This window comes from Pseudophryne corroboree, chromosome 4, assembly GCF_028390025.1.
Source record: "Pseudophryne corroboree isolate aPseCor3 chromosome 4, aPseCor3.hap2, whole genome shotgun sequence".
NCBI classification, from domain to species: domain Eukaryota; kingdom Metazoa; phylum Chordata; class Amphibia; order Anura; family Myobatrachidae; genus Pseudophryne; species Pseudophryne corroboree.
This window is the reverse complement of record NC_086447.1, coordinates 704,511,895-704,525,430: the sequence shown is the minus strand read 5'-3', so window position 1 is coordinate 704,525,430 and position 13,536 is coordinate 704,511,895. Positions and strand designations below refer to the sequence as shown.

Below are 13,536 nucleotides of genomic sequence, written 5' to 3'. Positions count from 1 at the left end.
TGTTCCACATCATCCACTCGGGACCCCTCCAGTTCCCAGAAAAGGTCCCTGGCCCAAATGATGCAAAGGCAGTGTCGGACTGGGGCATGAAGGGCCCACCGGGGAAATGCAGTGGTAGGGGCCCATTCTTAGAGGCTTAGCAAACCATTAGTGCATGGTCTGGGCCCCTTGATAAATAATATATATAGTAAATACTGCTTGTGCATGCATGATAATGTTCCATAATAATAACAGCAATGCACTGTAGAAATACACCATAGTCCTGTGCAGTATAATGTAACATATTCATAATGTATAAGTGAGAGGGTGGGGCCCCCAGGCAGGGGGGCCCACCGGTGGTTTCCCCTGTACCCCTATGGGCCAGTCCGAGCCTGTGCAAAGGGACACTGACACAGATTCCGACACTGAAGTCGACACTGGGGATTTGAGGGGGGTAGACCCCAAACTGGCTAAGAGCATTCAATGTATGATAGTAGCTATAAAAGAGGTGTTGGAATTTCCTGACACAACACCTCCACCTGAGGAAAAAGATTATTTTAAATTTAAAAAAAAACAGGTGGTGACTTTTCTTCCGTCTAAGGACTTAAATACATTTTTTGAGGAATCCTGGGCTAACCCGGAAGAGAAATTTGCTATCCCTAAAAGGTTGCGGGTAGCGTACCCTTTCCCAGAAGAGTATAGGTGTAAGTGGGAGTCACCCCCAATGATAGACACCTCAGTTTCTAGGTGGTCAAAGAAAATCATTTTGCCTGCCCTAGGGTCAGCTTCATTAAAAGAACCTGCTAACCGCAAATTAGAGACGACTTTAAAGTCCATCTATGTTGCTACGGGTACGTTACTCAGGCCCACAATTGCTTCTGCGTGGGTAGGTAACGCAGTCGAAAAGTGGGCAGATAACTTGATTGTTAATATTGACACGGTCGATAAAGATGACATTCTGCAAATTCTAGGTCATATCAAAGATTCTGCAGGTTATTTGGTTGAGGCTATGAAGGACGTAGGCTTACTGGGCTCACGTGCATCTGCTATGGCGGTTTCAGCCCGCAGGGCGCTCTGGATACGCCAATGGAATGCTGATGCAGAATCCAAAAGAAATATTGAGGCGCTCCCCTACAATGGTGAGGCCCTCTTTGGTGAGAAATTAGATGCCATGATATCAACTACTACATCTGGCAAGTCAGCATTTCTGCCGTCGGCAGCTATGCCGGCTAAAAAAGTATATCATTCTCATACTATGCAGTCCTTTCGGCCCAACAAGTACAAAAAGGCTAAAAGTATCCCTTTTTTCACAGGAAAAGGGAGAGGAAAAGGTAGAAAACCTACAACACCCTTAGGCTTCCAAGAGCAGAAGTCAGCAACTACTTCTGCAAAAACCACAGCATGACGCTGGGGCTCCTCTGCGGGAGTGCGATCGGGTGGGGGCACGTCTACTATTTTTCAGCCAGGTCTGGCTTCGCTCAGACCTGGATCCTTGGATTTTACAAATAATATCCCAAGGTTACAAGTTGAAATTTCAAGACCTTCCCCCATGCCGATTTTTCAAATGTCCAGAATGCAATACACAAATTATGTCAAGACAAAGCAATTGCCTTGGTTCCTGCCAAACAAAGGAATCAAGGCTTTTATTCAAGCCTGTTTGTAGTACCGAAGCCGGATGGCTCGGTCAGGCCGATTTTAAACCTAAAATCTCTGAATCTTTATTTAAAAAGATTCAAATTCAAGATGGAATCCTTGAAAGCGGTGATTTCCAACTTGGAAGAAAAGGAATTTTTGGTGTCAGTGGACATCAAGGATGCTTACTTGCATGTCCCCATTTACCCGCCACATCAAGCATACCTGAGGTTTGCAGTTCAGGATTGCCACTACCAATTCCAGACATTACCGTTCGGGCTCTCTACGGCTCCGAGAATATTCACCAAGGTGATGGCGGAGATGATGGTTTTCCTTCGCAAACAAGGAGTCAACATAATTCCATACCTGGACGATCTCCTCATAAAAGCGAGATCCAGGGACAAGCTAATCCAGAACATAGCGTTATCCCTGTCGGTACTTCAAAAACACGGTTGGATCATCAACTTTCCAAAATCTCAGTTGGAACCGACGATGAGGTTATCATTTTTGGGAATGATATTGGACACCGAGGTACAGAAAGTATTTCTACTGGTGGAAAAGGCTCAGGAGATCCAGAGCATGGTCAAACAACTTTTAAGACCAAGAACAGTATCAATTCATCAGTGCATTCGCCTGTTGGGGAAAATGGTAGCGGCTTACGAGGCGCTACAATATGGCCGATTCCATGCCAGGGTCTTCCAGTGGGACCTACTGGACAAGTGGTCCGGGTCGCATCTCCACATGCATCAAAAGATAATCTTGTCAGCAAAAGCAAGAATTTCGCTCCTGTGGTGGCTACAAATGTCTCACCTCCTGGAGGGACGCAGGTTCGGGATTCAGACATGGATCCTGGTGACCACGGATGCAAGTCTCCGAGGACGGGGAGCAGTCACGCAAGGCGAAAGCTTCCAAGGAAGGTGGTCAAGTCAAGAAACTCGACTTCACATAAACATTCTTGAATTGAGAGCTGTGTACAACAGTCTTCATCAGGCGGCACACCTTCTTCAAGGTTGTCCCATACAGATCCAGTCAGACAATGTAACGGCAGTAGCTTACATAAACCGTCAAGGTGGAACAAAAAGCAGAGCGGCAATGGCAGAGGTGACAAAGATACTCCTCTGGGCAGAAAGACATACAAAAGCTCTGTCAGCAATTTTCATTCTGGGAGTGGACAACTGGGAAGCAGACTTCCTCAGCAGACACGATCTCCATCCAGGAGAATGGGGCCTCCACCCAGAAGTCTTTGCGGAGGTGCCAAGTCGTTGGGGTGTTCCTCAAGTGGATATGATGGCATCACGCCTCAATAAGAAGCTTCAGAAATATTGTTCCAGGTCCAGAGACCCACAAGCAATAGCGATAGATGCACTGGTGACCCAGTGGGTTTTTCAGTCGGTGTATCTGTTCCCTCCACTTCCACTTATTCCAAAAGTTCTCAAGATCATCAAAAGAACAAGAGTTCGAGCAATACTCATTGCTCCAGACTGGCCAAGGAGGGCTTGGTATCCAGATCTTCAAGAGTTATTACTGGAAGATTCTCGGCCTCTTCCTCTTCGCAAGGACCTGCTTCAGCAGGGGCCGTTAGTTTATCAGGATTTACCGTGGCTGCGTTTGACGGCATGGCTGTTGAGCACCAGATCCTAGCCCGTAAGGGTATTCCCAGTGAAGTCATTCACACATTTATTCTGGCCAGGAAAGGGGTAATGTCGGAACATTACCATCGGATTTGGAGAAAATATGTATCTTGGTGTGAATCGAAGAAGTCTCCTGCGGTGGAGTTTCAATTAGGATGACTTCTCCTGTTTCTACAGGCGGGTGTGGATGCTGGATTGAGATTAGGATCTATCAAGGTTCAGATTTCGGCCTTGTCAGTTTTCTTTCAGAAACAATTGGCTTCTCTTCCTGAGGTCCAGACCTTCGTGAAAGGAGTTCTGCGCATCCAACCTCCCTTTGTGCCTCCTGCGGCGCCATGGGATCTTAATGTGGTGTTGCAGTTCCTTAAATCGGACTGGTTTGAGCCTCTACAAGAGGTAGAGTTTATGTTTCTCACTTGGAAAGTGGTCATGCTGTTGGCCTTGGCCTCAGGCAGACGAGTTAGGAGCTCTGTCACACAAGAGTCCTTACTTAATATTTCATGAAGATAGGGCTGAACTGAGAACACGTCAGCACTTTCTTCCGAAGGTTGTCTTCTTTTCATATCAACCAACCAGTGGTGGTGCCAGTGGCTTCTGACACCTCAGCCGTCCCAAAGTCCTTGGATGTCGTCAGAGCGTTGAGGACTTATGTCGCAAGAACGGCTAGGATAAGGAAAACAGAATCTTTGTTTGCCCTCTATGACACCAACAAGATTGGGGGTCCTGCTACTAAGCAGACTATTGGGCGCTGGGTCAGAGGTACCATTCAGCACGCTCATTCCACAGCAGGATTGCCGTTACCGATTTCGGTAAAAAGCCCACTCTACAAGGAAAGTGGGTTCTTCCTGGGCGGCTGCCTGGGGTGTCTCGGCATTGCAAATCTGCCGAGCTGCTACTTGGTCAGGTGCAAACACGTTTGCTAAGTTTTATATGTTTGACACCTTGGCTGCTGACGACCTAAAATTTGGTCAGTCAGTTCTGCAGGAACATTAGCACTTTCCCTCCCGTACTGGGAGCTTTGGTATATCCCCATGGTATTAAAATGGACCGAAAATAGGATATTAATAACCTCCCGGTAAATCCTTTTCTCCTAGTCCGTAGAGGATGCTGGGCGCCCGCCCAGTGCTCCATTTTTCCTGCTGATTACGTTTAAAAAAATTTACACACTTATGTTTAGATGTTGACAGCTGTTACTGATACGTTATACATGCTGGTTGGCATGAGTTATGTTAAAGGCCATGTTAGCCGACATGTTTCTTGTATATGGTGTGAGCTGGTGTGAATCTCGCCACAAGTTTATTAGTAAATTCTCTCTCGAATATGTACGTCTCCTCGGGCACAGTTCCTATACTGAGGTCTGAAGGAAGGGCTTAGAGGGAGGAGCCAGTTCACAATGTTAAAAAGTCTTAAAGTGCCGAAGGCTCCTGTGGAACCATCTATACCCCATGGTACTAAAATGGACCCCAACATCCTCTACGGACTACGAGAAAAGGATTTACCGGTAGGTTATTAAAATCCTATTATCCTGCTATTTGGTGATATAAAAAATTGACAGCAATATCAGCACATCAACCAGTATTCCAGTCTTTGCTCCATTAAATGCTATTACAGATTTGTCTTCATACATCTCTGTTGCAGTCACGCCAAACAGCCCCTCATGGCATGCCAAGTAGCATAAGAATCTTCTAGTGTTGGGCGTATTTTTTTCTGAAAATGCATCTTAGTCGCAACGCAATGAGACTGTGTTGATTAATTATTGATTTATAATTGATTTATGACACTTACTGTATATATTGTGTGTGACTGAGTCTATGATACCCCTTTCAGACCGCCACCTATGAACACGGGTTATTGGCATATGAACGGTGCAAGGGTTGAACTATTGATCATGTGATTTCCAAGTGCCGCCCCCATCGTGTCACTGCTGACGTCACAAACCCGGCAATATGCCAGGTTGCAGTCAGCGGTAGCGGGGCGCCTGAGGTGGGCCACACACTGGGAGCTCCCGTGTCAGGCTCCTGTGTGCGATCCGCCTCAGGCGGTCTAAAAGGGGTATGAATCTGTACACAAAGTGCTGCAATGTATCAGCAGCAGTTTTTTTTCCAGTACACACACAGTATACAAGTATCATATATCAAATTAATCAACATTGTCTCCCTGTGTGTACTAGTCACATTGCGTTGTGACTAAAACGCATTTTAAAAAATGGGACCTGACAGCTCACTCACACTAGGCATCTCGCACTGCATGACGTATTGAGGCTAGATGTATGAGGATGCATCTGTATGTGATAAAACTTAGCAAGTGTTCCTGTATTGTACCACGTATATGCTTTTTGTTTCTTTGCACTTCTACATATATGTAAAGAAACCACATCAAACACTCCAGTACAATCAGATGACATTGGAACCTATTGTTTCCAATGTTTCTATACTTACTCACGCTTGCACTGTACTAGCATTTAGGAAAAATGCGATATTTATGATGGCACAGTATATGCTCCCTTTCTCCACTGAACGCAGGTCAAATGCATGGAGATCAATGGAGCATCCTCCATTCAATGCTTCAAACAGAACAAGTGTTTGTTAACCATTTTAACTTGTGACATTGTAGAGTCACTTACATTTGATCTTGGATTGTGCTTGTGAACTGAATCATTATAACACATAGCAAACAATTACTCCAATATTCAATATACAATATAGTTGCTGAAGAAATAATTTAATACAGCTTTCCATTATCATGCGGGCCCTCTCAGTCTTAGGGGGACATTTATTAAGCAGTTATAAGAGCGGAGAAGTGAGCCAGTGGAGAAGTGATCCCATCAACCAATCAGCAGCTCTGTATCATTTTATAGTATGCAAATTATAGATGTTACTTCAGTGCTGATTGGTTGCCATGGGCACTTCTCTGCTGGCTCACTTCTCCGCTCTTATCACTGTTTAGTAAAGGTCCCCTTAGTTTTGTATGGAAACACTTAGGACACTGGTGTTCAAAGTTGACTGACCAAATACGTCATCTATACCTACAGTATTAATATAGAAATTTGTTCTATATAGCAAAAATACACGTACTGTATACAGAAATTCTCATAAAAATTTACCTGAACATACGATAGTTTTATATGGAATATATTTGCAACCTGACCTATGATCTATCTCTATATAAATCTGTTCACATAAGAAAGTCATACAAAAATAAAAATAAAGTGTTTTTTATTATTGAGGTTTAATATACAGCTTTAATATGTTAAGAAACTGAAACCAGATGTTTTTATCAAATTCAATTTACAAATTAAAGTTTTGGACATGGAAACGTAATGTCTAATTTAATGTACATGAAGGGATGCAATGGTTGTCCAGCAGCTCTGAGACTTGGCAAGAAAAGTTCTTAAGAATTTAAGTGCAGTAAAAGACAAAGAGTATAAAAAAAAAAAAAAAATCAATATGATTTTCCAGCCAAGACATACAAAATGTAAGAATAAAAACAAAAGGATGTCTGCTCCACAGGACAGACGAAAGTTAATAAAGTCACTGAACAATATTTCCAGACAAAGAGCATACAAATGTGAAAGAGTCCATAGAAAAATTGCCCTACAAGATATTTGCTCCAAAAAACAAAAAAGTTCTCATCTCAATAGTTCTGAAATGATACAGTATCCAACGTGCTGCATCGTCAAAGTGTTATAAAATGCTCCCACCTCTAATAAAATGCCAAGTTAATAATGCAATAGTACAAAATAATAATAACCAGCTTAAAATAACATTGCTTCTGTCTATTTTCCAATGAATTTATGCAAGATCAGACTATATACTTGGGTGGTTTCTTCCATTAGAGAAAATGTGTCCGTTTGGTCTGTAAAAAGTGTTAAGTCAAACATCACATTCCACTTCCAGATACAAGAGTTAATGTTGTTTCCAACAAAACCATCTTTAGAGGTCATGTTCCACCTTCATCTCAAGTAACATACACATCTTCCTTTCCTTTATACAGTGCAGAGTATATGGGCTGAGAAATTGGAGCCAGTTCCGTTCTACTCCAGTTCACTGTCATCTCTCTCTGAGTTTAGTGCTGTGCAGTAGTTGGGTTTATCAGATGGTCTGTAGCCAGGCAGACACACACACTTGTATGAGCCTTCTGTGTTAATACATTTGGCATTCTTGCAGAGAGACATCCTGCTATTCAGCTCATTGCACTCATTGACATCTACAGAGGGAAATAATAGATAAATATATTAGTTATCTAGGGTTATTGTTTTCTGCTTCTACAAAGGCTTACTGCAACTCGTCATAAATGCATTCAACATCCCTAATATACCATTGAGATTTGTCCATGTAAAGCATCATCCTATATAATGAAAAGGTAACGCTGCTCCTCGCCTCTATGTGGGAATTCAATTGTTTTGCATGCCGGCGGCCACTAGATGGCGACCGATGGAGCAATTGTAGTTGCTTACTTCGGCCGCACACAGGTGCTGACATTACTGTTATGTTGTTGCATCATTTTGATGGGCTGGTAACTAGTTAGTAACATTATACTGTATGAGATGTGTTAATAATATCTACAATTACATTCATCAAGGATCTTGGTAGGCTTCAGATTGTACACTAGTAATTTTTGTCTTCAGACATTTTTTAATGGTATAATAAATGTTACACTTTCTATGTTACCCATTTATATGTGTGATTTGCGAATAGCTTTTACATTAGATCCTGTCTCATGAGTATTTCATTTGCAGACTAAATTCTAATAATGTTGTGAAACGGGGAGGATTGCGAGAAAGCTGAAGGTCACAAAAAGAGACCTTGTAGCAGGTCACTCACCATAAATATAAAGGCTCTACATAAACAGAGAAAATGGTAAAATACAGAGTTAACAGATCCAGACATTGTTACTCTAATGTCACATCAGAACAAATTAGTAATGAGTTTCAAAGATGACTACATAACCTAAGATATCACTTTACAATATCTCTGACTATATCTGTATGTAAATCATAGAGAAATTAAATGGCAAAGCCATGGTGTGAGCAGAGACAGGATAAGACATTGAGGAAGTTAGGTGCGTAATAGCAGTAGGCATCAGGTGGATGGGTAAGTAGGGTAAGATAGGGTGAGATGGAACAGCATGGAATCTGATCTCTAGACAATACCTGAAACAGTACACTAAAACTAAACTTTTCCACAGATGGGGGAATCAAAGACCATATTGTGTCAAAAAACGCATACTTACCTACTTTGCTGCCCCCTCCTCCAGGAGAGGGCAGCCTGGTCAGCGCATAGGTGGCATGGCCGCTGGGAAGGTGGGTTGTTTGGGGGGCGTGGTTGCAAGATTTCATCCTCAAGGCCCCGCCCCCACTATACAGGCATTGAATAGCGGGGGATGGGGCTACGATGACGCTATGCTGCGCAAATTGCATCATCAGGTCCCCCTTGGACCGCCTACTTGTGCAGTGCTCCATTGTGAGCATCCGAAGGAGTGGGGGGGGGGGGGGACTGGCGGCAGATGCGGGAGACTTGCAGTGCCACATGATTTTTGGGAGCTTCCAGGCCGCTCCGGGAGGGTAGGCAAGTACAGTGTGAAAGAAAGTGGTCCCTCGCCTAATGTGGTAGATTGGCTAGTTTATAAAATGGTAGGCCTTGTTGGGCAACCATATTCTTCCTACACAAACCATTTAAATCGAAACAATGGAAAATGCACTTCTATTTAAAGAGCAGAATTTGGAAATACCCCTTACTAATTTGGAAAGGTGAGTAATTGATAAAACAAGAACTAGAAAGTATTTCTGTGGGGTGTTTATACGATGGAAAAACATAATGTTTGCTTTTGGTGCCCTTTCTTGAAATTTCAATAAAAAATTTTTTTTTGCCCATTTCAGGTAAAAAAAAATTTTACGTGTTAAAATGAGTCAAAATACTAATATAGTCATATTTTCTGAAAATACAAATAAATCTAAAAAAAAAGAAGGTATAAGTTGTGTAGGTACTGCTTTAAACAGTGATATTGATGTTGGAATGTGACGAGGGCGAATGTCAGCAAATGACCTCAGCACAAGGGTAAGAAAACCTTCAGCAGCGAAGGAGTTACATCATTAGCGCTGCAAATGTCTATGTTTCAGTTTAAGTATATTTTAGATTGAAAATGCAAATTTAGAATTTATTAAAAACATTTCCAATAATATTCTCTCTTGTGTATATGACACTTCATTACATAATTATACTGTGCGCATATAAGGTCATATGACTTAAGGATTTACTACAAGCGTAGCAAAGTGTACTTTTTTGTGTACTTTTTTGCTACACTATCATGGATTGTAGGTACACATTCTTGTTACAACTGACATACACATGAACAACTGCTTTTTTTGATACATACTCATAGGTCTTCGCTATATACTCTAGGCACTAGAGTCACTAGAAAATCCTAGTGCTGTCCCAGAGTGTAGTATCATGCGCAAAACTCCAGGAAAATGCCCGCTGCATTATTTTCACAGTGGTTTCTGCAGCGCTGCTGCACCCAAAACTGGCTGCAGCATGTGTGGTGGGGGCCCCCTGGACACAGGTGCCGTAGGCACCGCACCCTGCTTCTGGGTAGTACTGGAGGTGGCCCCCCTCTGCCATGGTGACCAGGACAAAGTGCACCTCACGCACCCCCCCTTGTAACAACACTGGTCCTCTCTAACCAGCACAGTGAGTTTAGGTAACATTTTTATTATTATTTATAAAGTCTTAGTTTGATTGACATCTTTATCAAGCTGAATGTTGGGGACGGGGTGGGAAGGTCTCATACAGTGGCAGAGATGTACAGTTTGCGCACACTGTCTTTGTCCTCGACTTCTCCCTCTCCTTCATAACACACAGTCAGTACCTCTCACTGTCCTGCCTTTAGAAATATTTCTAGGATCAGACCCTTTCTCACCCTGGATGCAACTAAGACCCTCATCCACTCACTAGTCATCTCCAATCTGGGTTACTGTAATCTACTCCTAATTGGCCTACCAGACTCTCTACTCTCTCCACTCTATCTGTCCTTAATGCTGCTGCCAGGCTTATCTTTCTATTCAAATAGACTATGTCTGCCTCCCCCTCCTACAAGTCCTACACCAGCTCCCCTTCTAATGCATCTCAATCTTCTCACACTCACAAAGCCCTCACCCATTCCCCTCACACTTCTGACCTAATTTCCCTTCACATTCCTACCCGCCCACTTTGCTCTACAAATGCACGCCGCCTCTCCTACCTGCTGATTACGTCCTCCCATTTCCTACCTCTGAAACTCTCTCCCTATCAGACTCTCTACCTCTCTCCAGATCTCCAAATGGGCACGCATGACCCACTTCTCCATCAATGCCATCCAACTCGCATCCTAACCCACTACTCCCTGCTCCTTCCACACTGTCATTACCATCTGTGTCACCCCTGTCTGTCCCTCCCCTTTAGAACCAAAGCTCTTACGAGCAGGGCCCTCTTCCCTCATGTGCTACTCCTTCCCTTATTTTTATTATCATTTACTCCATACTCCCTACAATGGCACCTAACCCTTGGTTGCTGCCGCCCTGCTGCTTATTTAAGTGGTATGACCGCGGTGGATACAGTAATGTTTATAAACCATTTCCTTCTCCTGCATTGTTTTGTACCATAAGTCATGGTTTTCTTGTTTAACTCATTTGTACGGCACTGTGGAACCTATGTGGCAGCATATAAATAACGGATAATAATAATAAATAATAATATTGTTTTTCAATGTGTAAAATAATATATCTTTAGATATAAAGTGCCAGCATATTCCATAGAGCTTTACAATTGGGAACAAACATACTGTAGTAATAAAACAAAACTAGGTACTAACAAACACTTGTTCCCAGCTCATAAGTTTATAATTTATAGGACAATCTATCTAAAATCTATCTAAAAAGTAAAAAAAAAAAAAAAAAATCACACACACAGCACAGATCTGATTGTGCGCTCTGATCCGGTCACTGGTCACTTGCCGGAAGTATTCACTAGGTACAGAGTACAGACTAGTTCACTCTTCCTGAGGCTTTTCTCATGCGTCAGCAACAGCTTCAACTGAGTAAGTGCCAGTGATATTGCCGTGTGCTGGGGTTTTATACCATGGAGAATTCAAATGTGTCATGCGGGCGGCAGTTGGTGATGGCAGTTGGTGATGGCTGTGCATCAGCTCTCTGCCCTATACCTCACACCATCATCTCCCCACTGATATTACACATGTGGGAAATCAGTGGAAAATGACATGTTAGTGCTGAGGAGTCATTATACCAAGTGGTTTGGGGCATTTACTGCAACCATCTCAGCTGCCAAATATCATAGATAGATATTCCATATAATGTTATCTATCTATCTATCTATCTATCTATCTATCTATCTATCTATCTATCTATCTATCTATCTCTTTCTCAGAAAATAAATAGGTACAAACTTCTATGTATTTAGAGGCCCAGGCGCATCTCTCTCTCTCTCTCTCTCTCTCTATATATATATATATACATATATAATATTTAGTGACACATATTTGGCATTTAAGTGCTTGGTGGGATACATGATCCAGTGTCACTTAAATATTGGGTGTCAGAAGGTTGCTTGCATATAGTAATAAAAGAACACATATAGGTTTTGTGTGAGCCTTGTACAGGGGTGGCAGCTGAGTAGAAAAAGAGGATAGTTCAGGAATGTGATAAGCCTGCTGGAAAATGGGAAATTTTTTAAAGAAAGCTTGAAGGTTTGGAGGCTAGAAAAAAAGCTCTAAGGGACTGAATTCCACATAGCGGACGCAGCCTGGAGAAATCCAGTAACCAGGAATCTGAGCAGGTAATGAGTGTGGGTGAGAGATGTAGATCTTGCAGAGTAGAGGTGGAGTTTACAAAAATGTTTAGCTAAGTGATGTTGGTGCAGCTTTATTGATGGTCTGTGTTTTAACTAGTGATGAGCGGGTTTGGTTCCTCGAGATCCGAACCCCCCCGAACTTCACCCATTTTACACTGTTCCGAGGCAGACTCGGATCTTCCCGCCTTGCTCGGTTAACCCGAGCGCGTCCGAACGTCATTATCCCGCTGTCGGATTCTCGCGAGATTCGTATTCTATATAAGGAGCCGCGCGTCGCGGCCATTTTCACTCGTGCATTGGAGATGATAGCGAGAGGACGTGCAGAGTTCTCTCAGTTTCTGTGTTCAGTGTGCTGCAAATATCTGTGCTCAGTGTACTGCAAATATCTGTGCTCAGTGTGCTTGCAAATATCTGTGCTCAGTGTGCTGAAAATATCTACGTTCTCTGCCTGAAAAATGCTCCATATCTGTGCTGCATTGTAGTATATAGTAGGAGGACAGTGCAGAATTTTGCTGTGACCACCAGTATATATATAGCAGTACGGTACAGTAGTCCACTGCTCTACCTACCTCTGTGTCGTCAAGTATACTATCCATCCATACCTGTGCTGCATTTAGTTGTGTGCAGTATATATAGTAGGAGGACAGTGCAGAATTTTGCTGACCACCAGTATATATATAGCAGTACGGTACAGTAGTTCACTGCTCTACCTACCTCTGTGTCGTCAAGTATACTATCCATCCATACCTGTGCTGCATTTTAGTTGTGCGCAGTATATATAGTAGGAGGACAGTACAGAAGTTTGCTGACCACCAGTACATATATAGCAGTACGGTACAGTAGTCCACTGCTCTACCTCTGTGTCGTCAAGTATACTATGCATCCATACCTGTGCTGCATTTTAGTTGTGCGCAGTATATAGTAGGAGGGGACAGTGCAGAATGTTGCTGTGACCACCAGTATATATATAGCAGTACGGTACAGTAGTCCACTGCTCTACCTCTGTGTCGTCAAGTATACTATGCATCCATACCTGTGCTGCATTTTAGTTGTGCGCAGAATATAGTAGGAGGGGACAGTGCAGAATGTTGCTGTGACCACCAGTATATATATAGCAGTACGGTACAGTAGTCCACTGCTCAACCTCTGTGTCGTCAAGTATACTATGCATCCATACCTGTGCTGCATTTTAGTTGTGCACAGTATATAGTAGGAGGGGACAGTGCAGAATGTTGCTGTGACCACCAGTATATATATAGCAGTACGGTACAGTAGTCCACTGCTCTACCTCTGTGTCGTCAAGTATACTACAAAAGTTCAGTAAAATGACCCAAAAATCAAAATTAAAAGCGTCTGATGAAAAGCGTAAACTTGCCAATATGCCATTTATGACACGGAGAGGCAAGGAACGGCTGAGGCCCTGGCCTATGTACATGGCTAGTGGTTCAGAT

At 42.8% G+C, this 13,536-nt stretch overlaps 1 protein-coding gene and 1 long non-coding RNA gene across 6 annotated transcripts in view; one reads left to right on the top strand and one right to left on the bottom strand.

Moving 5' to 3' along the window:
* Nucleotides 1–13,536, top strand: part of LOC134910199 (uncharacterized) — a 143,647-nt gene that overhangs the window by 10,707 nt on the left and 119,404 nt on the right. The window lies entirely within an intron of this gene.
* Nucleotides 6,441–13,536, bottom strand: part of LTBP1 (latent transforming growth factor beta binding protein 1) — a 660,590-nt gene continuing 653,494 nt past the window's right edge. For all 5 annotated transcript variants that reach the window (XM_063917963.1, XM_063917960.1, XM_063917961.1 and 2 more), the window contains one exon: nucleotides 6,441–7,448. In XM_063917963.1, the coding sequence (XP_063774033.1) occupies nucleotides 7,276–7,448 (173 nt within the window). In that variant the 3' untranslated portion in view covers nucleotides 6,441–7,275. The remainder of the gene's footprint in view (nucleotides 7,449–13,536) is intronic.